This window comes from Meles meles, chromosome 19, assembly GCF_922984935.1.
Source record: "Meles meles chromosome 19, mMelMel3.1 paternal haplotype, whole genome shotgun sequence".
NCBI lineage: Eukaryota > Metazoa > Chordata > Mammalia > Carnivora > Mustelidae > Meles > Meles meles.
This window is the reverse complement of record NC_060084.1, coordinates 48,676,635-48,701,841: the sequence shown is the minus strand read 5'-3', so window position 1 is coordinate 48,701,841 and position 25,207 is coordinate 48,676,635. Positions and strand designations below refer to the sequence as shown.

The following is a 25,207-nucleotide window of genomic DNA, read 5'->3' as shown; positions in this document are numbered from 1 at the left end:
CCCCGACCACGGGGTTTAGACTCAGGCTGAGGCAGACCCAGGGGGCCAAGCAACTAAGAGATGGGGAGGGCCCTGATGCTGTCCCAGCACCTCTGGGTTCCAGAAACCAAGTTCGCCCTTCCTGCTGGAGGCCATCTGCCTTCTCTTACTTGTCACCCCACCCCTACCAGCAGGCAGACCCATACATTCCAGAACCAGGACGGGCCCCTGGCGTTCCCGGGCCTCAGTTCTCCAGGACCCCACCCCGTGGGTTTCCTGCTGGTCTCCGAGTCCAGGGAGGTGAGGACACCTGGGCCTAAACGGAGAGGCTTTTTTCTCTAAGTTTCTCAAACTCTCCCTTACAGGTGCTGTGATCTCTAGCGGGGGGTCCTGAAAAGCTTTCTGGTGGCCACACACCCCCTACTCTCACCAAGGACCAGCTCCCCAAGCCCTTCCCTGACTCTGAGGTGGGTCTATGAGACCCCTTTTCTGGGCCCTGCCCCAGAACCCCGATATTGCCCACACCCACTCTGGTCACACCGGCTGTCTCATCTTGTCCTTCAAGAGACCCTGCCCAGCCTCTGTCCTGCAGCACCCCCTCCCGCTAAACCTCTAAAGGGCCAGGGACAGGTCATGGGAGTGGCAGGGTTTGCTCACATCCTCATCCAGGTTCGTCTGCTCCAGATCCACGACCCTGAACTGCAGCCTCTTGAAGACCTCTTCCAGGGCCTCGCAGGTCTTGTAGTCGAGCTTCTCACCTGGCATGAGACAGAGTGTATCTCTATGCACGCTCGTGTGCCTGGGGGGCTGGCTGGAAACGGGGGCTCCAGGCGGAGGGAAGAAGGGTGGGCTTTCTGCACCAGCCTCCCCTCAGGGAGGGCACCCACACCTCTCAGGACCCCCACCGCCCCTGGCTAAGCAGCTCTCACGGCAGCACCTGCCGGCCCACACCCACCTTGAGGGAGGTTCTGGCCCTGCCCACTACCCAGGGGTCCCGGCCTCTGTCCAGACACGCACCTTTCAGGTCCAGACAGTCGATGCGGTGTCCCAGGTCTGTGAACTCCTGAGAAAACAGAGGGGTCAGTGGCGAAGGCAGGAAGGCACCCTCCAGAGCCAGGCTGGACCCTGACCGTGGGGAAGGCGGGGGTCCGATCTGGCTCTGTAGGCGGTGTTCTGGGGGCAGGGGTGGCGCACAGGGCCTCACAGAGTGGGGCGTTCTGTACCCACAGGCCGAATGGAGAATTCTAGCTACCAGCACAAAGGCCGTGGAGCAGGAACGAAGTTGAGGAGGGCTGGTGTGTGCTGTGCCCGTGGCATGTCCCCTGACGCTGTGTCCCACGGGTGCCTTTACTGCTGCCTGCCCAGCCTGGGCGTGTTGGTAAAGCACCACCTTAGTGCCTTCCCTCTGGATGGGTCATTCCATCCGGAACACCACACGAAGTGTGGGTGCCAGGAGGCCCCACACAGAGAGCACTCAGAGGGGCAAAGGCAGATGCTGCCTGGCCCCCGCTGGCTCTGAGCCCAGCCCCACCCCCACGGGGCGCCAGGTTCTCTTCCCTGGCCTCTGCACACACTCACCTGTGTGGAACGTGCTGCAACAAAGCCGCAAACACACATGGCCACGGGCCAGCCTTGCCTAAGTCCATTTGCAGGTGAGAGACAGGCTGGTCTGATCTGGCTCGCAGGCCCTGGGATCCACACTCCTGGCTACCACGCTTTCCCTGAAGCTGCCCACAGCTCCTCCTGGGCATTCCTGTCCCTGCCCCAAGAACCCTTCACCCTAGGGGGCAGAGCCAGGTGGCAAGCGTGACTGCTAGGAGCAGTGCCATCCGAGGGACCGACAACCCTAGAAACAAGCAACCTCGGAACATTCTGGAATGACCCATCCGGAGGGAAGGCACTAAGGTGGTGCTTTACCAACACGCCCAGGCTGGGCAGGCAGCAGTAAAGGCACCCGTGGGACACAGCGTCAGGGGACATGCCACGGGCACAGCAGCACCCGTTCCACAGACACAGGACCTGTCCTCGGGTCTGTGTGCTTCTGGACAGCGAGCTGCCCCCTAACAGACGCACAGGCAGGGCCAGAGAGTGAAAACCTCAAGCTGTCAACAGCGGACGCCCGGGGAAATGGGGCTTGAGTAAAAAATAAGAAGTGGATTCTGCTTTTATACCTGTAGTATTTTAACTTTAAAAAAATTAGACAATGGATATAGAACATACAGAGATCATAAGGATTAAGCGTATATATGGCTTTTCCTCAGGGAACTGAATTTCTCTGGGGAGTGACAGACACCTGAAATTCTTACTTTATATCATTCCACACAGTTTAAATACCCATGAAGAGCCTGATCACTTCTAAGACTAAACAGAGGATTTTCAAGGATGTGTTTATGCAGGCCCTGGGCTAGGTGGCCAGTGGGTGCTCTCTGCACCCTTCCCTGCTAAGGGCCGGCCCCAGAGGCCTGGGGGCTGTGGCGTCGGGGTGGGGAGGTTGGGGGATCGCCTCTCCCCTCCCCTGCCCCGCTCTGAGTGCACCCCACCCCTGCCGGGTACCTGGAGCTGCCGGAGGAGCTTGGGGATCTGTCTGCAGTTCAGCTTCTGGCAGGCCTGCTTGTAGGCACTGATGACCTCGTCCACGGTCACATTCTGGGCTGCAGGCACAGAGGACCCAGGCCTGTGATGCTCCACACCTGGGCCCCCTTTGCCCCCTGCTCCCCACACCAAGCCTCCACAACAAAACACCCCTTCCGATGACCCACTGAGTTCTGTCCTCCCATTAGGGCCCCTCACTGCCACTGCTGCCCTGTGGAGGTAGCCCCGGGGCCCCCAAACACCTCCCCACGGCTCCTCGAGCAGCTCTGCACACAGAGCACACAGCTAACATCACACAGTTCTGCTTGTCAGTTGTCTCCCCCACTGGATGGGGAGGGCACGGCTGAGTCTATCCTGGTCACCACCCTGTCCCAACACTGGCCAACCAGGGTGTTCAATCCACGGGGGGCTTTCTCTTTCTTCTTCTTTTTTTTTTTTTTTTGGATGAGAGAATGTTTCTTCTGTACTTTGATGCTATGATGAAGCTGAGCCCAGAGAGGTGAAGGCCCTGGCCCAAGGTCACACAGCTGGTAAGTGGCAGAGTGGGGAACTGAACTCTGCTCTTAACTGTGATGGATGTGGCCTCTCAGACTCCCCATTCCTGAAACACCCTCAACAAAAAAAAAACATCCCCGAGAGCTACTCAGTGCGGGGCCTCCAGCCTGGGGGACAATGCAGCAGTCAGAGGATACGGGGCACAGCCTGGGAGCCCAGGGCAGCAGGCGGTGCTCACAGGGAAGGGATGCAGCCCAGACCCAACGGCTGCATGGCGCAGCCCCCAGGAGGCCCAGGCCCCATCCCCAGGCTCCAGGCAAGGCTGGCTTGTCTGTCTGCACAGATTTGCCTTCTGTGGATGTTTCGCAGAAACGGAGATAAACAGTATGTGGCCTTTTATGGCTAGCCTCTTTCACAGAGCACAAGGATTTTGAGTTTTGGCCCCTTTACAAGGCTGCACAGTAAAACTCTGATGTATATGTTTTGTTTATCTGTTCACTAGAGAAGACATTCATACTGTTTCCAGTGTATGTCTATGAAGTACTGGATTCTGCCCCAGGGCAACCGGGAGAACAGGAAGGAAGGGGAGGGACAGAGTCCCACTCGGACGGAGAAGCTCTTGGCGTCAGCAGGATGGAGTGGGCATGGGGAAGACAGGGCAGGCAAGGAATGGAGCAGGAAGAGGGCCTTCTGCTGGACCTCAGCCTCCCCTCACCCTGCTGCCATCCTGGCCTGGCCCTTGGGAGCCAGCGGGAGCCCCTAGCAAACTTCCAGGTAAGCATCTCCCAAGGGACTCTCCCTCCTGATCGCATCAAGCACTACCCTGTTTTCTAGGGGAGGAAGCCGAGGTCCAGGGAAGGAGAGCTGCCTCCCTGAGGCTGGGGAGCTGGTACAGGGCAGAGTCCCTCACTCGGCTCCAGAGCTTTCTCTCCACTGTGCCAGAAGAAAGAACTGAACAGAGACCCCAGCTTCCCCCCTCGCCTCCTCCCTGAGCGGAGCTGCAGGTGACCAGCAGCCTCCCGGGTGCCAGCTGCCCTCCTGCAGACTGAGCGAGGGAGTGTTGTGAGGTGCGTGCATGTGCCTGGGGGCCCCCAGCAAGGGAGCTGGCCCTGGAAGGCAACCCCCGGGCTCGGGCAGGTGCCCCGCGGAGTCCAGCCACACTGGGTCCGCTGGTCCTGCGGGTGCCACACATGCAAGGGAGGAGAAACGACTTCTCTGCTTCCACTAAGTGAACTGAACTGAAATGCAGCTCTTCCTTCTTATTAACGTGGGTAACACAGAGAGAAAGAAAAGGAGAGGAGAGAAGAGAAGCAGCGTTTAGCAGACCCTGAGACTCGTCAACAGGGATGGCAGGTGCTTCCACATCACGTGACGGTTTCTGCACGTGTGCCCGAGCGTCACCACCCTGGAGATGGCAGTCATCAGAGCCGCTGCTCCAGTCTGCTCTTCCCCGTGCCAGTGAGGAAGAAGAAAAACACTGGGCTGCAATTAAAAACATTTTTTTTAGTTGTTTCTGATATTCTTTCTAAGCCTACTTTATTTTTTGTCTTTAAAAATCGTAACTTCAGGGGTGCCTAGGCAGCACGGTTGGTTAAGCGTCTAGCTCAGGTCATGATCTCAGGGTCGTGGGATCAAGCCCCGCTTCTGCCTCAGCACTCTGCACAGTCAGCTTGAGACTCTCTCTCCTTCTGCCTCTTTCTAAGAAATAAATCAATCTTTTAAAAAAAAATACATAAAATCTTTAAAAAAACATCAAGGGGCACCTGATGGCCTCAGTTGGTACAGCAAGTGACTCTTGATCTCGGGGTAGTGAGTTCAAGCCCCATGTTGGGCACAGAGCTTAGCTTAAAAACAAACAAACAAACAAACAAAAAAAAAACCACACACACAAAATCATCACTCTGAGCAAGGGTGAGGCTCCCCTGGGCAAGCTCTCTTCAAGAAAGGCCCCGGGCCAAGGCTGGGTTGGCCTGGTCACATCAGATGGGAAGGGAGGACCTGGGCACACGGGAAGCCATCACTAGCAGTTCTCAGCATCCTACAGCCTACAGGAAATAAGACTTCTAAGGAAGCTCTCAAGCTGCAATCAATCCTTTAGGCGTTCAGTTCTGATGTCCCTTCCTCCAAGAAGTCCTCCCTGACTGTCCAGGTTCCCGTAGTTGCCTGAGATCCAGCATCCCAGCCCTGCCTGCTGGGTCGGTCTTTGGTCTAAAGTCCAGGATCTCTAACCTGGCCAGCTCCACACCCAACCACAGCTGCTGTCCGGCCACCCCTTCAGCCAGGCGTCCGTGGGGTCTGAAGGCAGCACAGCCTCACACAAGGTCACAGCCAGAGCTTACAGAGGTCTCATCAGCCGAGTCATTTACAGAAAGCGAAACAGAACAGGGATCAGGAAGAGTGGACATATTCCCAGAAGTGGCAGAGCCACGAAGGCCCAGAGTGACTTGGCGCCCCCTGGTGACACGAGTAACCACTGCAGCTTTGTCATTCTGATGCAGACACTTTTGAGAGGGGACAGCACTGGGGAAAGACACCAAAGGCACAAGAGCGTGGGTGGGGGGTGATCAGCCAGCCCACAGCAGCCTGAGGGCACCCCCGACCTGCCTTGATGACCCCAACAGCACCACCAGCACACCCCAAGGCCCGGAGCAGCACCAGCAGGGACACGAGAGCGTCAGGTGGCTCAGCAGTGGCCTCACAGTAACATATCACACGTAATATAATACGTATACAGGCTTCATGCACGGATTAACAAAAGGAACTACCATATTGCATGGGAATGAGATGAAATGTATTCAAGGAAAACAAAACTGACCCAATTTTTTAAAAACCGGTAAGGAAACAGCAGCACAGGTGGTCCCGAGAAGTACCCAGCAGCATTCAGACAGCGCTCACGCTGTGCTGGGCCCCATGCTGGGCTCTTCATGAGCCAGCGGAACCCCAGGACCTGCCCCTCCGCATATCTGTTCGTTCGTGATGCTGCGGCAAAATGGGGAGAACATGGTGAAGGTCTAAGGTCTGCGGAGTGAGAGAGACAAAGCTCCCCAGACCCAGCGTGGGGCCTCCCGCCTGGGGTCATCCACCCCAGGGCTTTCACACAGGCCTTACCACCACCAGGGAGCCGCTCCCTTCTGGCCTAGCAGCTGCCAGCGTCAACCCCTCGCCTCCGCCCCCCACCCGGAGGCTGGGGAGGAGTGAGGGCACAGCTGCTGTCTGAAGTGACCCGGCCTGAATCCTTGCGGCCCTCCTCCCCCTCCTCTTGGGTGGGGCACCCAGTGCTCCCCACCAGACACCCAGGGGCTCGCGAAGTGGGTAAGAACATGGGCTCTGGAGCCAGAGTGCCTGGGGCTGGATCCTGACTCCTAATTTACAACTCTGATGCTGAGTGAAGCGATTTCACCTGTGCCTCCCATCGCCTCATCCCTAAAATGGGGCGAGGGTGACTGACTCCTCAGCTACCTGTGCTGAGTACGACTCCATCCCTGACCGGCACTCAGCATCCTCACGGGTGCACAGGCACCGCCAGCCCCCATGGCCATGTTTCCTCCCCCAGTGGAGGGCAGGGACCCAGAAGACACCTGTCCACTATGGAATGGCTGGCAAGGCCGGTGGACACGCATGTGTGGGAGCAGGGGGACACGTGTGTGTGTGTGGTCAAGGCTCAAATGTGTTCACTCAACTCCCAAGTCCAATGCCCTGAAGGTTCCACTGAAGCAGGGGCTGGAGTTCAAGTGGCTGTCAGCAAGGAGGGGACTGTGGCAAGTAAGGGAGAGCGCAGGCCTGCCTGCCAGGACAGGTGGACCCTGAGGTTGGCCTGGCAAGGCTGTGATCAACAATCCCAACCACCGCCTCCCCTCTGAGAGGGACACCTGCAGGGTCCCGGAGATGGGATGGGAGGGTGCTTGCTGGGCGGCCGCACGGCACCAGGTCTGACCGAGCAGGAGGCACGACTGGACCGAGGATGCGGAGGGCGGGCCCTGCTTCCCGGCACTGGCGCTCACTCTGTGGGATGCACGATGCTGAGGATTTTCCAGGCACAGGTTCTCTCAGCTGGCTTGGAGACCCAAAGGTGGCAGTCACGACTCCATTTTCTAAGAAGGGGAGGCCAGCTCAGCTCAGAGAGGGCAAGTTTGTGCAAGGTCCCGGAGCCAGGAGAGGCGGGACGGGAACCCACGGCCAGACCCGCGCTGGTCTGACACTGGAGCATGGCTTCTCACACTACTCTGGCCTGAGAAGGAAGGGACCAGGGGCACAGGCAGATGGCGGGGGTCCAGACTCTGGGTGGGGCAAGGTGTAAGCTCTGGGAAGGGCCCCTGCCAGGGGCGGCAGTCAGTGGGTGGGACCTCCCGCAGGGGGGAGGCTCTGCAGCTTGCCAGTCTCCCAGGAAGAGGCAGTGAGGCACGCGGAGCCTGCATCCCGCTCCCAGCTGCGCTGGCCCTCACAAAGGAAGGGAGAGAAACCCGATGACTGGCATCGGGTGATAGGCAGAGCAACATCTGTCTCTGGTTGGGGCTCTTGTCTGCACACAGGTGACGCAAGGAGAGGCTGGGCACCAGGGGCGGCAATGACTCAGGCCATTCCTGCCAGCCTGGAGCTGGTTGGGGAGAGAAGACACAGTCATCCCAGTGGGAGTCAAAAACCAGGAAGCAACAGTGTGGGGGGAGAGGGAAGGGGCGAGGGAGTAGGGACCCCGCTCTCCCCACTGCGGCTTCATATGGGTAAGACAGCTACAGAGCAGTGGGCAGTACCCCCGAGGAGGGGCAGGGGTAACAGGGTGGGAGCAGGCCTGGCAGGATCCAGGGCACCAAGAGGTAGTGCATGGGGGGGGCAGGGGTGGGAAGTGAGGACTCTGCCCTCTGCCTGGGACAGGAGCCCGCAGCGCTGGCACAGGGCAGTGACAAGAGCTACTCAAGGCCTGGGGAGGATTCTATTCTGCAGGAATGGGGTCTCCTGGAGACCTGGGCAGGGAGCCCACTGTGTCCAGTAACAAGAAGCCTGTCGGGGGGGGACAGCAGAGGAGACAAGTGACGTTTAAGAGCTTGGGGCAGCCCAGAGCCAGGGGCTTGGGTTCTAATCCCTTCCTAATCCCCCCACTAGCTCACAGCATGTAGCTGTGACCTCCCTGGGCCGGCCCACAGCATGAGCAGGGCCTACCTTGGGAGCCTGCCTGCCTCGTTCGTCCTACCCCATGAGGGAGGGGCATGATCACATCCACCCACTCGACAGACAGGAAACCAAGAATCTCGTGGCAGGTGGGTGGCCTGGGCCCAGCAGGATGGCAGCTCTCCACCCGGGGCCCAGGAACCAGGCTTAGGGGCTCTCTCCCACACGACTCCCCAGGCTTTGGTGCTCTCATGGCATGAGGTCTGTGGAACGCCATCCTGCCCTAAACCAGGCCACTCTGGGCTCACAGGTTTGGAGCATGAGGCTGGCTCAGAGGGGACCTGGCTGGTGTTTAAGGCCCAGGGAGGCCTACCAAGCCACAGTCGCACTGTGGACGCAGTCAGGCAGACTTTGTGTCAGACACAAAGGACAGTTGGAAGGACAGCTGCCTTGGCCTTGACGCCAAAGTACGGAATGCCTGCTTCCCTGGCCTCCCTCCTGGTGGCATCCTGGAACCCCAGTGGGACCATCCACATGACCTCCACTTCCCACCGGCCTCCACAAAGGTTCCGGCAGGGGACAGCAGTCTGTCCACAGCCCCTGTCACAGTGACAGGCTGAGGCTGCCCTCACGGAACCAGCCACAGCCAGTCACGGGGCCACCCTGGAGCTGTCAAGAAAGAAGAGCTCTCCTCTGTAGGGGTGGGGCTGAGGTCACCTCTCATTTCTGGAGCTGCTGGTGTCCACCCCCCCAGCCAACCGATAGGAAAGGTGAGTTCAGACGTTTGAGACACTGGACCCAGCCAGGCTTGAAGCCTGACTATTCAGGATTCCTCAGGTCTATATCCCACAAATCCTCTCTTTCTCCTTCAGCCCCGGAGTTCAGCTTCTACTCCAGGAGGAGCCCAGCCAAGGCTCCATCTTGCCCCCAATTCAGCAAACACCTCCCGAGGCCCACCACATGCCTAGCTCTGTGCTGCACTGGAAGACGGGGACGGCTCTGACCTGGCCCCCGCCCTCTGGGGGCTCTTGCTGCAGGGTGGAGGCAGGTATGCCCCTGGCGGGCAATGCAAAGGCCCCAGACTAAGCTGAGACAGTCCGGAGGGAGCCAGCTCTCACAGGCCCCCTTTAAGCCTCGTCCATGGCCCTTTCTTTCCTCCTGGGCACTGTGCTCCAGCCCCACCCCCAACTCTTTCTCTCCCAGAAGACCCAGTGCTTCCACACACCTCACATCCTCCCTCCCCTCTCTCAGGTCAACTCTCAGCACAGATGTTCTCTCCTCCAGGAAGCCCTCCATGACCTGCGGGCTGGGTCAGGCCCCCTTCTCTAGGCTTCCCCATCTCAGCCCTGCCCATTCTGAACTGTCACTGTCTGGAGACAGGCCTGTCTCCCTCCATTGGACTCAAAGCCCTGGGAAGACAGGCCAGGGGTGTGGTCCAGGCTGTGTCCCCAATACTGCCCAGCACAGAGGCCAGGCACAGAGAAGGCACTAAGAAGGTAGGGGAGGGGAGTGAGAGATACATGGAGGAGCTCACATCTGGCTGCTGTACTGGGTCTCTGAGTAGACAAGGTGCTCTGAGCAGGAGCGGCCCACCTGTCCTGTGGGGAGAGACTACTGTGGAGGCCTGGACAACGGCCTTCTGAACCAGGAAGCCTGGAGGGGGAGTGGGGGTGCCAGGGCCGAAGCCCTGCCAGCAACCACTCATTCTGTGACAGCACGCTCCTTGCCCAGAACAGCGGGAACTGCCCTTCGGTTCAGCCGCTCCCCTGCCAGGCGCTCCACCAGACACCAGGCGCGGAGCTGTTTATCCTCGTGATGACCCTGCAGAGCGGAAAGCTCGGCGCACTGCCTGCCACACAGCAGGAGCCCTCTCGGGGCACTAAATGCTCTCCTAACATCACAAAGCGGGGAAGAGGCAGAGGAACAGTCAAAGGTAATCAGCAGTGTCGTCCCCCACCGTCTGACCCTGGTGCCCTGAGGTCCTCAGGCCCTCAGCTACAGGCTGGACCAATGGCTTTGGGGGCCTAGAAATGCAGCCTTCTCTAATATAAGGTCAGGGAGGCTGCCAGGAAGATTCATCTGTCCCTCTAGGGTTGCCGGGATCTGAAGAGCCAGTCCTGTCCCTTAGCAGACAGTCACCCTCCGGGGCCCCCCGTGGTGCCTGCTGAGACCCGAGGGGCTGCAGTGGCAGCATGAGACGCACAGGTGTGAGGCCAGCCTGGGTTTCTCTCATCCCGGGAGAGCCCTCTCCCCTCTAACTCCTGCCCCAATAAGTAGCCACCAATCCCCCCGGCCCTATCCCAGAGCCTTCCTGCATGGTCAGGGAGACAGAACCAACAGCAATCACAGAGGAGCCTCACAGGCCATAACAGAGGGTAGGGAGGAAACATGGAGGCAGGGAAGATGGGCAGACAGGGATCTGCCAGGAGGGAATACCTAGAAAAGTCTCAGAAAGGGCTTGAAGAGTGAGACAGCAGGGAGAAAGGCATCCTGGGCAGAGAGAATTTCAAGAACAGGTCCAGGCATAAAAAGACTGCACAATGCACCTGGGCGGTGAGCCACATGATCAGGAGGGCCTAAGGTGTGTGAGAGAAGGTGGGGGGCACCCATGGAGGGGCTTGGTCACCAAGCATGGAATTGAGGTGTCATCCTAGAGCTGTGGGTGGCAAAGTCTACTCACAGAAGAAGAAGGAGAGCAGAAGTGGCCCAGTAGTCAAGGTCCCTACTCAATCTTTGTCTGTGACAGAGCCATCTGTTCATAAGGCCTCAGGGCCTTTGCATCTGCTGCCCCTGTGCCTAGAGTGCTCTTCCAACTTCTGTCTCCATGGCTCTGTCCCTCCCTCTCTGCCTGCCTGAGGGTCTCTGCTCCCACATCACCTCCTCAGAGGCCTTCCCTGACCACCCTAGATAAAACAGTCCCCTTTGCCACTGTCCATCCCTGTATCCTGCTGTTTTCTGTGGGTACTTCTCATGGCCTGACAAAGCTTTATACTCTATTTGTTTGCTTACGAGACAATGAGAAGGATTTTACTGTTCCTGCTCACTGAAGTTCCCCAGGAGGGTACGCACGGGACACATTGTGTGAGCACAACAAGCATTTGGTGTTGGAACAAATGAACAGAGGTGGGCCAAAGGATGGGTTTCTAGAGTCAAAAGAACAGGAGTCTGAGTCCCCAGTTCCACTCAGGCCAGCTGGGTGGACTCAGGGAAGGTTCCCTCTCTCTCGGGGACCACACGGAGGTTATGAGGACACAGCTGTGATGAGCTCATGGATGGGCACATGCTTGGCCCCGAGCTGACCAGGGCAAATGCCCTCCAAGAGCTTTCATCAGGCACCTAGTTCCTTCCTGCACTCCTGAAATGCCACACACGCCCCTCCCACAGCCTGGGCTTCCCCAAAGGTGGGGCAGGGGGGCTGTAGGGGACAGAGCAATGCAAAGACTCCTGGAGCCCGACACAGGGAGGAGGCGGCACCTGAGTCCCACCCACCCACCTCTGCCATGTGGCCTCTGTCCCCTCGGAGCCAGGCATCTCACACTGCCCAGGGGCGCACAGAGCTGCCCGGCTCCCACCTCCACCCCCTCCCCATGCCCCTCTGGGCACACGGGCAGTCTGGGGAACCTCTCTGGGGCTCCGAGGAGCCAGCATCTTGCCCCTACTCCCAGACTGATTTATAAGCCTGACTCGTTCGTGTTTCCCAATAGCCCTGGGAAGCTTTCCAGAAGAGGTCTGGAGATGGGAAGTGACTCGCCCAAGGACGCTTTTCCAGCTGAAAGCAGAGGGAGGCGCTGGCCTTCATCTGCCAGTCCCCACACCTGCTTCCTGACCGCTGGGCTGGCTGGGCTGTGGGCTCTGACCCACGTCTCCATGCCAGCTGCCAGCACCGCCTCATGCAGGCTGCTCCCCAGAGCAGAACACTGAGTTTCAAAACTCTTCAACACTCCGTGATCTTAGAATAAGGGAAGATACAAATGAAACAAAAGTAAGCCAACACCATTTCTTACCTACCAGACAGACCAATGTCCCCACGCTGGACAGTGCATACTGGTGACACTGGGAAGCAGGCGTGCCCTCATGCAGCTGCAGAATATGCCCCCTGGTACGAGCCCTTCTGCAGGCGATCTGCCAATACCAGTCAGAATTCCAAAATCTAAACACATGTACCCTGTGACCCCGCTGCTCCACTCCTCGAGACGCAGTCTCCAGAGACCCTTGCAAAGGTGCAAAGTCATACACCTCTCAGGTGACTCACCGCGGGGCTGTTGGTGCCTGCGGAACGGGGCCGACAGCACTAGCCGTCAACAGGGGAGCAGCGCACAAAGGCCTGGGCCACTCGGCCACCAGAACGCTTTGCGGCCAGAGAGAATGAGGACACTTGCTCTGAGCCAACAGGGAACAATGGCCAAGATACACTCAATGAAAAAAAGCTAAGTGCAGAACAGTGTGCTTGTGCAGTCAAATGCTCTACCCCTGAGCTATACCCCCAACAGTGTGCTTGTGAATGCTACCTTTTATGAAAAGAGAAAATAAAACTCTGTGTGCACTGTTAGAAAAAAAAAAACTAACACGGTGGTGCCGGGCCAGCTCAGTGGGTGCAGCGTGAGACTTCTGATCTCAGGGTCGTGAGTTAAAGTCCCATGTTGGGTGCAGTGATTACTTTAAAACAAACAAACAAACACACAAACAAACAACTTAACATAGAAATAGAGCAGCAATTAAAGCAGCTCGGGAATCCGGGAATGAAGGCGCCCTGCCCCTTCACTGGGCCCCTTGGCCGCCCCCAAAGCCACAGTAGAAAGTCAAGTGCGCCCTTGCCCGCGTCAGTTACAACCCCTGATGGCCTGGGCTCTGAAGCCACTGTCCCTGGGGGACGACCCCCTATCCTGCCAGCTGGGGAGCTCCTTCCAGGACGTGGCATAGGTCAGCATACTGGAAGGGACTCTGGGGGACAGCCGCTGGGTGCCAAGAGGCCTGGACACACAGTGGGCCGGGGACACGGCCCAGACAGAGGGAAGCGGAGCAGCTGTCTCTGCCAGCGGGTAGAGGGCCGGGGCGGGGGGGCGGTACTTCAGGCAGCTATTCGGAAAAACCTCTGCCTGTGACTCCCCAGGGAAAACGAAGGCACAGTGGTCATGAGCGAATCTTCCCAGTGAACAATCATTCAAGATTCCTCCATCCCCATCAGCCTTTCAGTAACCCAGAGGGACCAAGGGAGCAAGCAGGTCATGCTGCAGCTGCCAGAAAGGCACCTTCTCCAGCAGAGCACGCCCTTCGCACTGACTTGTGCTCCCCGAGTCTAGGGACCTCGCCAGAATGCATGCTGAATGCGATGGCTCGCTCTGAGGGCAGAGCGAAGTCTCCCCTTCTCCCCAGGGACCCACCCCAACTGCACTGGACAGGAGACAGCCTCAGCTTGTGGGTGATTTGTGCTCTTCCCTAGCCCCTCCTGGGAGGCAAGCGGCTCTTCTCCACAGTGCCTGTGTCTGCGGCAGGCCAGCTGCAGGGGGCAGGCTGGGCGGGGCTGGCACAGCAGCCAGGAAGGGGCAGGGCCCTGGGAGAAGCTGCCCACTCCAGTGAAGGGCACAGACGGCAGGTGTCGAGGGCCTGCCCCACTCCCCCCACCCCCTATCCTGACCTTCCAAGCCACTTGGCCCAATTGAATGAAGATCCTGTTACAGAAACACGTGAGATCAGAGGGCGCCTGCAGCCTTCCGAGTCTCTTGGGGCAGAGGAAGGAGGCAGATCACAGGACGCATCTCAGGCCCCCTACAGAGCCTCACACACAGCAGGAGCTTGATAAGGCCAGGGGTGCTCTTGGATGAAGGGGCTGGTCAAGGCCCCAGTCCCTGGGTCCCTGGGGGCACAGGGCACACTGAACACCCACGTCCCAGCTGTATGACGGGCAACTTTTAATTCTAAATCATTACTACCGACTACAGCCGACACTTATGTAGCATTTTACACATCTTACTCCATTTACTGCTCTCAACAACCCTCTGAGATGGACTACCCCTATTTTTCAAATGGGAAACTGAGGCAGGGGAAGATTAAGAAGCTTGCCCATGGTCACAGAGCCAAGAAAGGGAGGGGGTAGGATTCAAGTCCAACAGTCTGGCTCCACAGCCCTTGCTTTTAATACACTTTGTCACCGTGCTGATCACAAGCACCGTTTAGGGTGCAGATACCCCTCCCCCGCCCTTTCCAGAAGAGGAAACTGAGGCTGGGTGGGGGATGGGAGAGAAACACTTGCCAAACACACAGCTAGGACAGAGAGGACCATGCAGGAGGGCCTGCTTCCACATCTCAGTTCATCAGGCGTGGGGTAGGGGTGACGCAGGCCCATGGGACAGGGGTGACATTCAGTGACCTTAAGCAGGCCAGGTACCTCCCCCCACCGGCCTTACTCTCTTCTTCTCTATCCCAGCCCTTAGCTCATTTCCTTCCACACTCTTCTGTCCAGTCTATAAGGGCCCCACTGGTTGCTTGGCCGACTTGTCTCTCTCACCTCCCCTCTGGACAGTGAGCCTGTGGGTATGGCCGGGTCTGTCTTGACCGCTGCTATGTCCCCAGCACAGAACTCAGTACTGGCTGGTGACTGTCGGGACCACCGAGAAAACACATCCAATCTCATGGCAAGCAGAGGCTAATGACACCCACAAAACACAAGTGCCCATGACCGCCGCACTAACCCGCATTCTGCTGGGATGTATGTGGGGGTCCTCTGCGGCCTCCAAGAGCCCCCCGCTGGAAGGGGCTCCCCGAGGGATGTGTGCATCTGAGGACACTGGTGATTTGCCACCTTCTCACCACATGGAACAGTACAGCCTGGTGGCTGAGGGCATGGCCTAGGCACCCTTCTCTCAGATCCTCCCCCTGCCCCCGCAAGGAGACATGGGCCCTCTCAGGCCCCACTGGACAGGAAGGATGTGGATTTTTGCTAAGCCCACATGAACCGCCCAGGGCAGGCACCTGGACTGCTCAGCCCCATCCTGGCCACCCGGAAGGCCAGGCTTCTTTGGCTGGTAGCCAGATAAAAAGAGAAACAAATCAAAGTGCATGTGGCCCTAGCAGCTGATACCAGTCCTGGTTCTTGCTAGCTTTCAGAACCTCTGGGGCCTGGCAGAGGGCCCCATGTCCTCCCAATAGACACGCTCATTTACCTCACACAGCTCCAAGTGAATTCTGGCCCTGACAACTTAAACAGCCCCCAGCTGTCCCAGGAGAGGGCACTAATCTCTTGATGGTTGAGTCTCCTCATCTGGAAAATGGAGCCAATGAGACCGAGACACATACCCAACGAGACTAAGACACACACACTAGAAGAGGCTTCTAGAAGCAACCACCGAGATCACATGGGTAAAACGTCTGGCTACGGGGTTAGTTGCTACTTGGTAAACAGGGGCCACTGTCATCACTGGGCCAGGGCCTGACACCTCGGCAACAGCTCAGAGCAGGGGCCCCATGAGCAAAGGGCAAACAAAGCCAGCAGCTCCAGCCAGAGGCTCATGGCGCGCCTGCCTCCGCACTCGCTGCCTCCACCTGTCCCCTGCCACCTGGCTCGGAAACATCGGTGACACACGCTCCTACTGGCCCGTAGGCAAGTATTTACCCAGGGCTAGGCTCCCGGGGGTGCTAAAGTGAAGACTCAGAGATAGGCGAGCACCAACAGAGTGGCCAGAAAGTGGAAGAGGGACAGAGGAGGTGTTCGACCCGCCCGGGCTCACTGCCTCCCACTCACGTGTGCCTGTGGTGCTGGGGGTCAAGCAGCTCTGTTCCTCAGTCTATCTGTCTGTAAAAGGGAGCCGCTGCTTCCGATCTCACGGCTTTTCATGAGGAGGCAGGTGTGCCTGGAGGGCAGCACAGGGCCGGAGAAGCCAGGCCCCCAGGTGAGCTGGACTTACCCTCTGCGTCTCAGGGTCCTCCCTCATCTGTGAAATGGGGCCGCAGTCCTACCTCCCTCATGGGATATGGGAAGGAAAGAATGAGCCATAGCACAGAGAGCGCTCAGCACCCCGCAGGTCCCCCCCAATCCCAGGGCACTCTGCAACACCACAAACGCCACGAACACCAAGTACAACCAGCTATCCCACTTCTGCGTCTGTGCCCTCCAAGTTCCTGCTCACAACCCAGGTGTCAGGTACCAGAAAGCTCACAGCTGCATCAGTTTGTAATACAGAAAAGCAGAATCAGCAACAGTGGACAATCTGAGGGATGGTCAGATGGTGGAAGATTCTAGAGCACCTACATGGATGAAACTGGGAAACTGGGAAACCTAATCTTGAGAGGAAAAGCAAGACCCAGGAGGCCACTCACTACGCAACACCATTTTTATAGAACTCGAAAACAAGCAAAATTAAACACTGTACCTTTCAGTGCGTCACACACAGACACGCACGCACACACACACAAACACAGAGTAAAACTTAAAAAAGGGAAGCCCAGCTGGCTCAGTCAGAGGAGCATATGACACTTGATCTTGGGGTTGCAAGTTTGAGCCCCACATTGGGTGTGGAGCTTACTTAATTTAAAAATAGATTCCTTAAAAACAACAACAAAAAAACCCAAACCCCACAAGACACGCCGGTCATAGCCTTCAGCCATTCCGGATAGTCGTCTGGGAGCTCCGTGCCCCTGGCCCACCCAGGAGAGGAGAGTCAACAGCAATGTTCTCATCCCTAAACTGGAAGGTACCGTGAGGTCCTCGTTACATTTCCCTTTAACACTTACGTGTATATTACACACACAGTTCATATGCCTGGATAAGAATTTAATGACAATAATTTAAGAAGCAGAGGGAGGGAGAAGAACGCAGCAGCAGAAGGAACAGCGCTCACAAAAACTCTGCAGAGACAGAGCTGATGGTGCCTCCGGGGAAGTGAAGGTCACCGCGAGGGTCAAATGAAGCAAACAGGCAAGGAACCCAGCACAGGGCTGGGGGTACCAACGTGCCTGAGAAAGGTCGCAAGTCACCCAGTGGCTCACGGCTTCTCGTCACTGCCGCCCACTGAAATCCCAGGTAGCCTATGGGCCAAGCTCAGTGAAGGGGGCCTCTGAGAAAGTGGGTGCCCATCAGAGGACAACCAGCGCTGCCAGAACCAAGCGGGCTATTTCAGGCTGCCCGCCTCAGGCTTCCGGTCAGGGGCACCAGATGGCCAGCTGGATGCGGAGGCGCTGGGGGAGTTTGAGTTTAGAATTAAAATCAAGTTACTGTGAGCTGTTTACTGGTTCAGCAAAGGCTCCAGGGATGGAAACTGGGTGCCTGGAACTCCTCGTTGCCCAACCTGAGTTTCTCTATCTAGAGAAGGTGAACAACACCGCTTACCTTCATGAGGTCTGTTTGGTAACTAAAGAATATATTTATTCCTCAATTTTCTACCAAATGACGTAGGCTGGGCAGATGAAGGAGAACAAAACATTCGGATCCCTGCTCCCAGGGAGTAACTGCTAGGAAGATAGACAAATACAGATACAATTAAAAACAGCAACTTATTAAAAAAAAAAAAAACCACTCTGGTAGGAAAAATAGGGGCATGCACACCTCGACCGAAGGAGGAGCTAGGACAAACCTGTAAGAGAAAAGAACGTCTAAGCTGAACTCTAAAAGATGAGCAAGAGTGGGAGATTCATTCCTTCAAATATTCCTTTAGTGCCTGTTCTGGGCCAGGCCCTGTTCTAGATGCCAGGTCTGCCCGAGTGAACGCAACGGTCACACATCCCCTCCCAAGCCACTTACATCGGGGCATGGCTGGGGGGTGCAGAAGACAATGAGCAGATGTAAACAAACAGCACGCCAAAGTTGGGGAAACCCTCCCAGGCAGAGGAGAGAGGCAGCACAGAAACCGAGCATGTGGAGCAAAACCGAGGTATTGGGGGGGCGGGGACGGCATGAGACGAGGCAGGAGCTGTGAGCGGGAACCACATGCCACGGGGCCAGGAAATGGTATTCCACAGGGATTGGGGAGCTGCTCGGGGGTGATGGCATATGATAAAAAGGCCCCGCACCTGTGGGGTGCTGACAACACAGTGGCCCTGGCTGCAGGAGCTGGACTCTCGGCTTCTGGGACTTGCTGAGCCGAGCCCCTGCCACTGTGGCGGACTGGATGTGTCCAGAGACCAAGACAGGGCTGTTCTGACTTCTGTCACCTTCTGCAAAGGCGCACAACCCCGGGAAGCGACTGATGGCTCCAGGTCACAAAATGAAGGTCTCCACGAGCTTCACCAGATCCGTCAGCCTGGTGCTCACCAAACAGTGGCGGTGGTTGTGTTTACAGAGACCCTCTTTATAGTGGACCCGGCCTGGTTGCCACAAAAGCACCCTCCTCTCACGCTGCACAGCCCCAAGGACACAGGCTGATACCCCCTCGTCCACTCTCAGACCTGGCGGCCAGAGCTCCTCCTCTCAGAGGCTCTCCAGCTGGGATGGATGCCCTGCGTGCAGATGCAGTGAAAGAGCAAGAGAGACAGGGATTCTTTTTAAGAAGGAAAGCGGGGCTCCTGGCTGGCAGTGGGTAGAGTCACATATTCTTGATCTCCGGGTTGTGAGTTCAAGCCCCATGTTGGGTATAGAGATGACTTAAAAATAAAATCTCTTAAAAAAAAAGAGAGAGAGAGAGAGAGAGACAGCACCTGGGTGGCTCAGAGGGTTGGGCCTCTGCCTTTGGCTCGGGTCATGATCTCAGGGTCCTGGGATTGAGCCCACATTGGGATCTACGCCCGGATCGGGCTCTCTGCTCAGCGGGGAGCCTGTTTCCCCCTTCTCTCCACCTGCCTCTCTGCCTACTCGTGACCTCTGTCAAATAAATAAATAAAATTTTTAAAAAGAGAGAGAGAGAGAAGAAAAGAGGTGTCCTGCTCTGCTCCCTACCCTTTCCTTCAAGGCCGAGCACACATGAGGAAAAATACACACCAGTGAGATAAAATTCCAAAGAGCCAATGACTTTCAACAGGGAAGGAGCCCTTACAAAAGGTTCCAAAACAAAAATGGGCAAAGAGCATGAAGAAGGAACTCCCAAAGAATGTAACAAGGTAACAATAAATAGGTTTAACTACCAAAGAGATGCTCATTAAAACAAGACACCACTGGGGCATCTGGGTGGCGGGCTCGGCTGGGCGCCCCGACTCGATTTTGGCTCAGGTTGTAAGATCAAACCCTGTGGCAGGCTCCATGCATAGACTGGAGCTTGCTTAAGATTCTCTCTCCCTCTGCCCCTGCCCCCACCCCACTCTTGCTCTCTCAGAAACCCCCCCAAAACAACAAAAAAAGGGGCGCCTAGGTGGCTCAGTCGTTGGACATCTGCCTTCAGCTCCGGCCATGATTCTGGGGTCCTGGGATCCAGCCCCGCGCTGGGCTCCCTGCTGAGCAGGGAGCTTGCTTCTCCCTCTTCCACTCCCCCTTCCTGTGTTCTCTCTCTTGCTGTCTCCCTCTGTGTCAAATAAATAAATAAAATCTTAAAAAAAAAAAAGGACACCATCTTGGCATCAAGATACCCCAATGCAAATATTCTTCATTCATTCATCCAAAAAAGGAAATCAAGAGGATAAAATCAAGTCCTGTCACTCAGGATGAGGCACACATGGTACCTCATCGAAGGCTGCAACTGCTCCTACCCTCTGACCTGGTAAAACCACCTTCTAAGAATTTCTTCTGAGAAAGCTCCCCATGACAAACACTAAGATTCATGGACGAGGATGAACATCACTGCATTATTTATGCTACTGAAAATGGGAAAGGACCCAAATGCTCAGCAAGGCGGAAATGGCTACAAGTAATTACAATGGCCCAGTGGTGTATTTTAATCCTGCTTTTTAAAAAATGAGAAAATGAAGTGAAAACGGGCTATTCAAACGGATACAGAGTATCTTCCCAGTTTTATTTTTATCTGTCTGTGGCAGTGCAGCCAGCCACGGAAAAGAGATGGAAAGGAAACGTTCTGGCATTTAATGTTGAAAACAGTCCAGGTGGTGCAAATCGTTTCCCCAATAGGACTCCTGCATCTAGAATATATATGGAACTCTTACAACTCAGTAATAAAAAGACAAACAATCCAATTTTAAAATGGGCAAAGGATTCGAACAGACATTTCTCCAAAGGAGATACACAAGTGCCTGATAAGCATGTGAGAAGATGTTGGACATCATGAGCCATCAAGGGAAATGCAAATCAAAACCACAGTGAGGGCTCCTGGGTGGCTCAGTCGTTAGGTGTCTGCCTTCAGCTCAGGTCATGATCCCAGGTCTTGGGATCGAGCCCCGCATCGGGCTCTCTGTTCAGTGGGGAGCCTGCTTCCCCCTCTCTCTCTGCCTGCCTCTGTGCCTACTTGTGATCTCTTGTCTGTCAAATAAATAAATAAATCTTAAAAAAAAAAAAAAAACCACAGTGAGATGCCACTTCACACCCTCTGGGGGGGAGGGGCTAGAAGCACGGGGACAGACGCTGGGGCGCCTGGCTGGCTCAGTCACTGGAGCATGAGACTCCTGATCACTCCTGAACTCAGGGCTGGAGTCTGAGCCCCATGTTGGGAGTAGAAGAAAAGCAGCAGCAGCAGACATGAACGAGGATGTGGAGAAATCGGGAACTTCACGTGCCGTGGAGGGGACAGCAAGTGTGGTAGTGGCTCCAACGGCTAAACAGAGCCTCTGCGTGACCCGGTGATTTCATTCCTGGAGAAAAGGAAACGCACGTGCACACAAAAACTTGTCCCTTAGCATTAACAGCATTACTGTTCATCACAGCCAGGAAGTGGAAACGCCCCAAATGTGCACCAACAGATGAAGAGAGAAACTGAACGGAACACAGCCACACAGCGGACCGCTCTTCCGCGGTGAGGGACGAGGTTCTGACACAGGCCACAATGCGGGTGAGCTCCGAAAACATCAGGCGAAATGAAAAGAGCCAGACACAAAAGGCTGTGGACTGCGTGATGCCATTTATGTGAAACGTCCGGAATCTAAACAGAGAGCAGATCGGCTGTCGCCTGAGTCGGAGAAGGTGGCGGCTAAGGGGTGCAGGGTTTCTATGGGGGGGGGGGGGCGGGGATTAGAGGGGATGAAATGTTCTAAAATCGACTGTGATGATAGATGTACAACTCTGTGAAGCACTGAAAGCCTTTAAATGGGTGAAATATGTGTGAATTACAGCTCAATCCAGCCCTTAAAAAATTCCAGACGGTGAAATTAACAAGTGATTTTTTATTTTCTTCATTAGACTTTCCAAGTTCGTTTTGTTTTTTACGATATACATACGTCAATTTAAAGGCAGGGGATCAAGGGAACGACCCTCTCCGTGACAACTGTCATCAGCTGCCAGGGTGACTGCACAGCCCGCTCCGTGACTCCCCCAACCAGTTCCACAACAGAAAAGGAGAGAACCAAGACCCTGGCAGCCAACCAGCTCATGGGGCTCCATGCTGGGCCAGGGATGGGGAGGCTCCATTTGCCCAGAGCACAAATCCTTTCTCTAAATACCAACTTCACACAGCCAGTTGGCGAGATCCAGGCGCACAAGGCAGGTCTCCCTGACTGCCCCCAGGACGAGCCACTCTGCCCCTCAAAGCTACAGAGGTGGCTGAGGATAGCAGCGGGAGCCCTGTCCTGAGTTCCAGGCCACTTCTCTCCAGCCTGCTGCCTCATCTATAAAGCAAGGAAGTCACCTCCCCACACACCTTCGACGATCTGTACTCTGGGGATGGGGAAGGGGCCTGCGCTAGCCCTGGATTCTCTTGTCTGGGTGGTCAGCGAGCACAGGCGTTTGGACCCAACTGCTGGGGGTGGTGCAGTGAGTCAGGCGCCTGCCTTCGGATGCCTGTTCCACAGACAGTCAGGCTGCTGTCAGACCTAGCAGCTCTAAGTAGGGCTCCACAAGGGCATCCTTTTGGGGTCCTGCCCATATCTTCTGCCCCCACCCCCGACTCCATCCTCATGTTATGACATTCCCTGAGCATCCGCTCTGCGCCTGAGACACAGCAGTGACTTTGACAGCCTTGGCCACGCCCCAGCTCACAGTCCACGGGGGAAGGCAGACCATTACCAGACAGGGAGGACCCAGAGTGGGCAGGGCCAGGATGGGGAGCCCAGAAGAACACAGCACTGCAGATCCTGAGGGCTGAGCCCAGGCCCAGCAAGGAAGGAGGCTCTGCAAGAGAACACTGCACTTCCTGGTATTCTGATCAAAATGGGGAGAGCTGGATCAGGAAGCAAGGACCCCACCCAGGGAAAGAAGGGAGTTACAAAACAAAGAGTAAGACGGAGGCCTGAGCGGGGTGGCTGCCTGCCACTGACATCCTCACCTTCTACCTGTGACACCTTGTTGTTGGAGGGACAGGGAACAGCGTCACCTGCCACACAGGTGGAAAGGCAGACCAGTTACCAGAACCTGGGCTCTCTCAGCTCCATGCCATGATTTGGTTCCCTCAGTGCTGGGGGTGATCTATTAGAGAGACACACAGTGGGAAAGGACCTCAGACACCATCTTGCTGCACAGAGAGGGCAGTGCTTAGGCCTACAACACACAGCAAGTCAACGGCAAACCCGGCTTCTCCTGCGCTCTACCAGGCTGGCTAGCTTTGGGTTCTGCCAACTCTGGCAGGGGGACACAAGAGGCACCCACCCCTCTTCATACTTCCTTTTCTGGACCTGGGCTACAGGAGAGCAGGGCCTGTCTAGTACCCAAGACCCCCACCGCATATTGTTTCCTTCTCCACCTGCCATACAAGCTCCTGCTCAGAGCCAAGCACAGTGCCACATGGTGTGGGCACCAGGGGATAGAGGAGCACCAAACCAACCCCGCCATGCCTCAGTGCTGCTCACAGTCTAGGGGGTAACAGAGATGATCAGCAGGCCTACAGATCAACAGACCACCTGATGGGGGACTCAGATGGCCAGGAACAAAGGACAAACTAGAACAAGGACAGCAAGGCCAACATTCCAGGATAGGAGGTGGGAAGTTCCTTGCATGTTCTGGGAACTGAGAAAAAGCAGCCACACCTGAACCCAGGGAGGACATGAGGAAGGGTGATCACAGTCGTGGTCAGTGAGGGTGGCAAGGGCCAGGCTTCCGAAGCCGGTGCAGGGACTCTGGACTGGGGGTTACAGGTCAGAGAGCATGACTTGAGGCTAGAGAGGAACCAGGTCAGCCCTCCTGAGCGCGCAGGGTGAGTGTGAGAGAGCGGGGCAGCAGTCTACCTGGCACCCCACAGGCACAATGAGTGTGTGCCAGTGAGGAATGAACATATGAGTGGGTGAACAAATGATCCCTCGACAGGCGTCTTCCTTCCCCGATGCTCTTCAGGGCCCCCGCCTCTCTGAGGCTCCACGACTGGGTTTCAAGGGCTCTGAGGCACCCATACTGGGGCACTTGTTAGCAGACCCATTTTTCCTGGGTCCCTAAGATGCCCTGGTGTGCGCAGTGGTGTGCCTCCTCTGGGGAGCCACATGGACAAGATGTGGTTCCCCGTGGAGCGTCTGAGTCCAGGGGCCGGGGAGAGAGGGACCCAAACAAGCAACAACAGCCCAAGGCATGACGGGAACCTGGGCGAGCGCAGCAGCGCTCTGTCTGGGGACCAAGGAGGACCGTGCCAAGGAGGTGACATTTGAGCCAGCCGGGGAGTCAGGAACGGCAGGGGCTGGCTAGAGGCACACCGAGCAGAGGGACTCGGTGTCCCTAGGTCCGGAGGGAGGGCCCCCAGCAGGCTCAGAGGTGCGGACTCCATCCTATGGTTATGAAGGGGCCCTCCGAGGCTTTCTGGGAACACAGCAGAGAAGGAGGACGATTTCTGGATTGAACATGGCTCCCCCTTCCTCACCCTGTGACTTGGCTTTTGCCTTCCAGCTGTTTCGAAGATTATATGAGTAGATGCGTGGGAAGAGCTGAGACCTGGTAAGAGCCCCATGAGAGCGAGAGCGAGCTGCGATGATCACCACGGCCATGGTCCAGGGCCATGACCCCTCCACTGGGTCACCTCCCTGGTGTTTGCTGGTGTTTGCCTTCATCTCCTGGCAGCCCCTCCCAGCCGCCCTGTTGCTTCAAGGAAGAGAACGACAGCAGCTCCCCCGCGACATGGCTGATGACAGCTGGCCAGAGACTGAGAGAGGAAAGACTCAGGGGTGGGTGTGACGGTGGCACAGGAGTCTGACCCCAGTGGGCTCCAGAAGAGGCCCGCCTGCCGGGCCAGGGAGGACATCCCAGCTGGGATCCAGCAAGATGTCCCCGGAGCAAAAGACAGCGCAGCTGGGGACCCAGGCTTCTGCTGGAAAGGAAGAGGGCGCCAGCAAGTCACATAGGCTGAGCAGCTGTCGGGAGACACCTCCCCAGCACCACCCCGACTGAGACAACAGCTCAGCGCCTGCTGCAGAGTAAGGAAGCGGGAGAGGATAACTTCAGAACGCCTACTGTGCGCCTCCATCCCTCACAATCCAACCGACAGGACGGCCTGCACAGTGCCAGGCACCGCAAAGGGTTCTGCGGATGGCGAGGGGAGTCAAAATGAGACGGGCCCCGCCTTCATGGAGCTGTATTCCAAATGCGGGGAGACATAACCAGAGCACGACGACATCCAGCCTCTGAACCCCTTCCTGGAACCAGGGACCCCTCTGCCTCTCCCACACTCATGCCGGGCTCCAGCCTCCTGAGCCACTCCAGCATGGAGCACTGCCCCAAATCTCTCCCAGCTGCCGGAGGGGCCACAGGCTCCGTCACATGAGCGGCCCCAGGGGTCAGGACGCACCCAGGGTCAGGACAGGCAGTGCCAGTGTCCGTCCGGGAACTGCCTGACGCTGGGCTGTGCTGCCGGCTCGAAAGCCCTAGGCCTTGGCTCTGTTCCCGGGGAGTCTGAAAGCCCTGAGATAGACTCGCCTGCCAAAATGGCTTCACCAACGGGGACAGTGTGGCACAGGGATGTTTCAGGACATGCCCACATCCACACAGCTGAACCTACACCTGGGCCCGTGCCTCTAGCGTGGGGAGGGGGGACTGTCCTCCTGCTTTTAGAGAGGAGGGAGCCGGGGCAGGCGCACACCAGGGGCATGACCTCATTCCACTTAA

General features: G+C 56.8%; 1 protein-coding gene across 2 annotated transcripts in view; it reads right to left on the bottom strand.

The window, feature by feature from the left end:
* PPP1R37 (protein phosphatase 1 regulatory subunit 37) overlaps positions 1-25,207 on the bottom strand; it is a 39,406-nt gene that overhangs the window by 5,790 nt on the left and 8,409 nt on the right. For both annotated transcript variants that reach the window (XM_045987635.1, XM_045987636.1), the window contains exons 2-4: positions 2,533-2,630; positions 997-1,042; positions 637-737 (exon numbers count right to left, since the gene is read on the bottom strand). In XM_045987635.1, the coding sequence (XP_045843591.1) occupies positions 637-737; positions 997-1,042; positions 2,533-2,630 (245 nt within the window). The remainder of the gene's footprint in view (positions 1-636; positions 738-996; positions 1,043-2,532; positions 2,631-25,207) is intronic.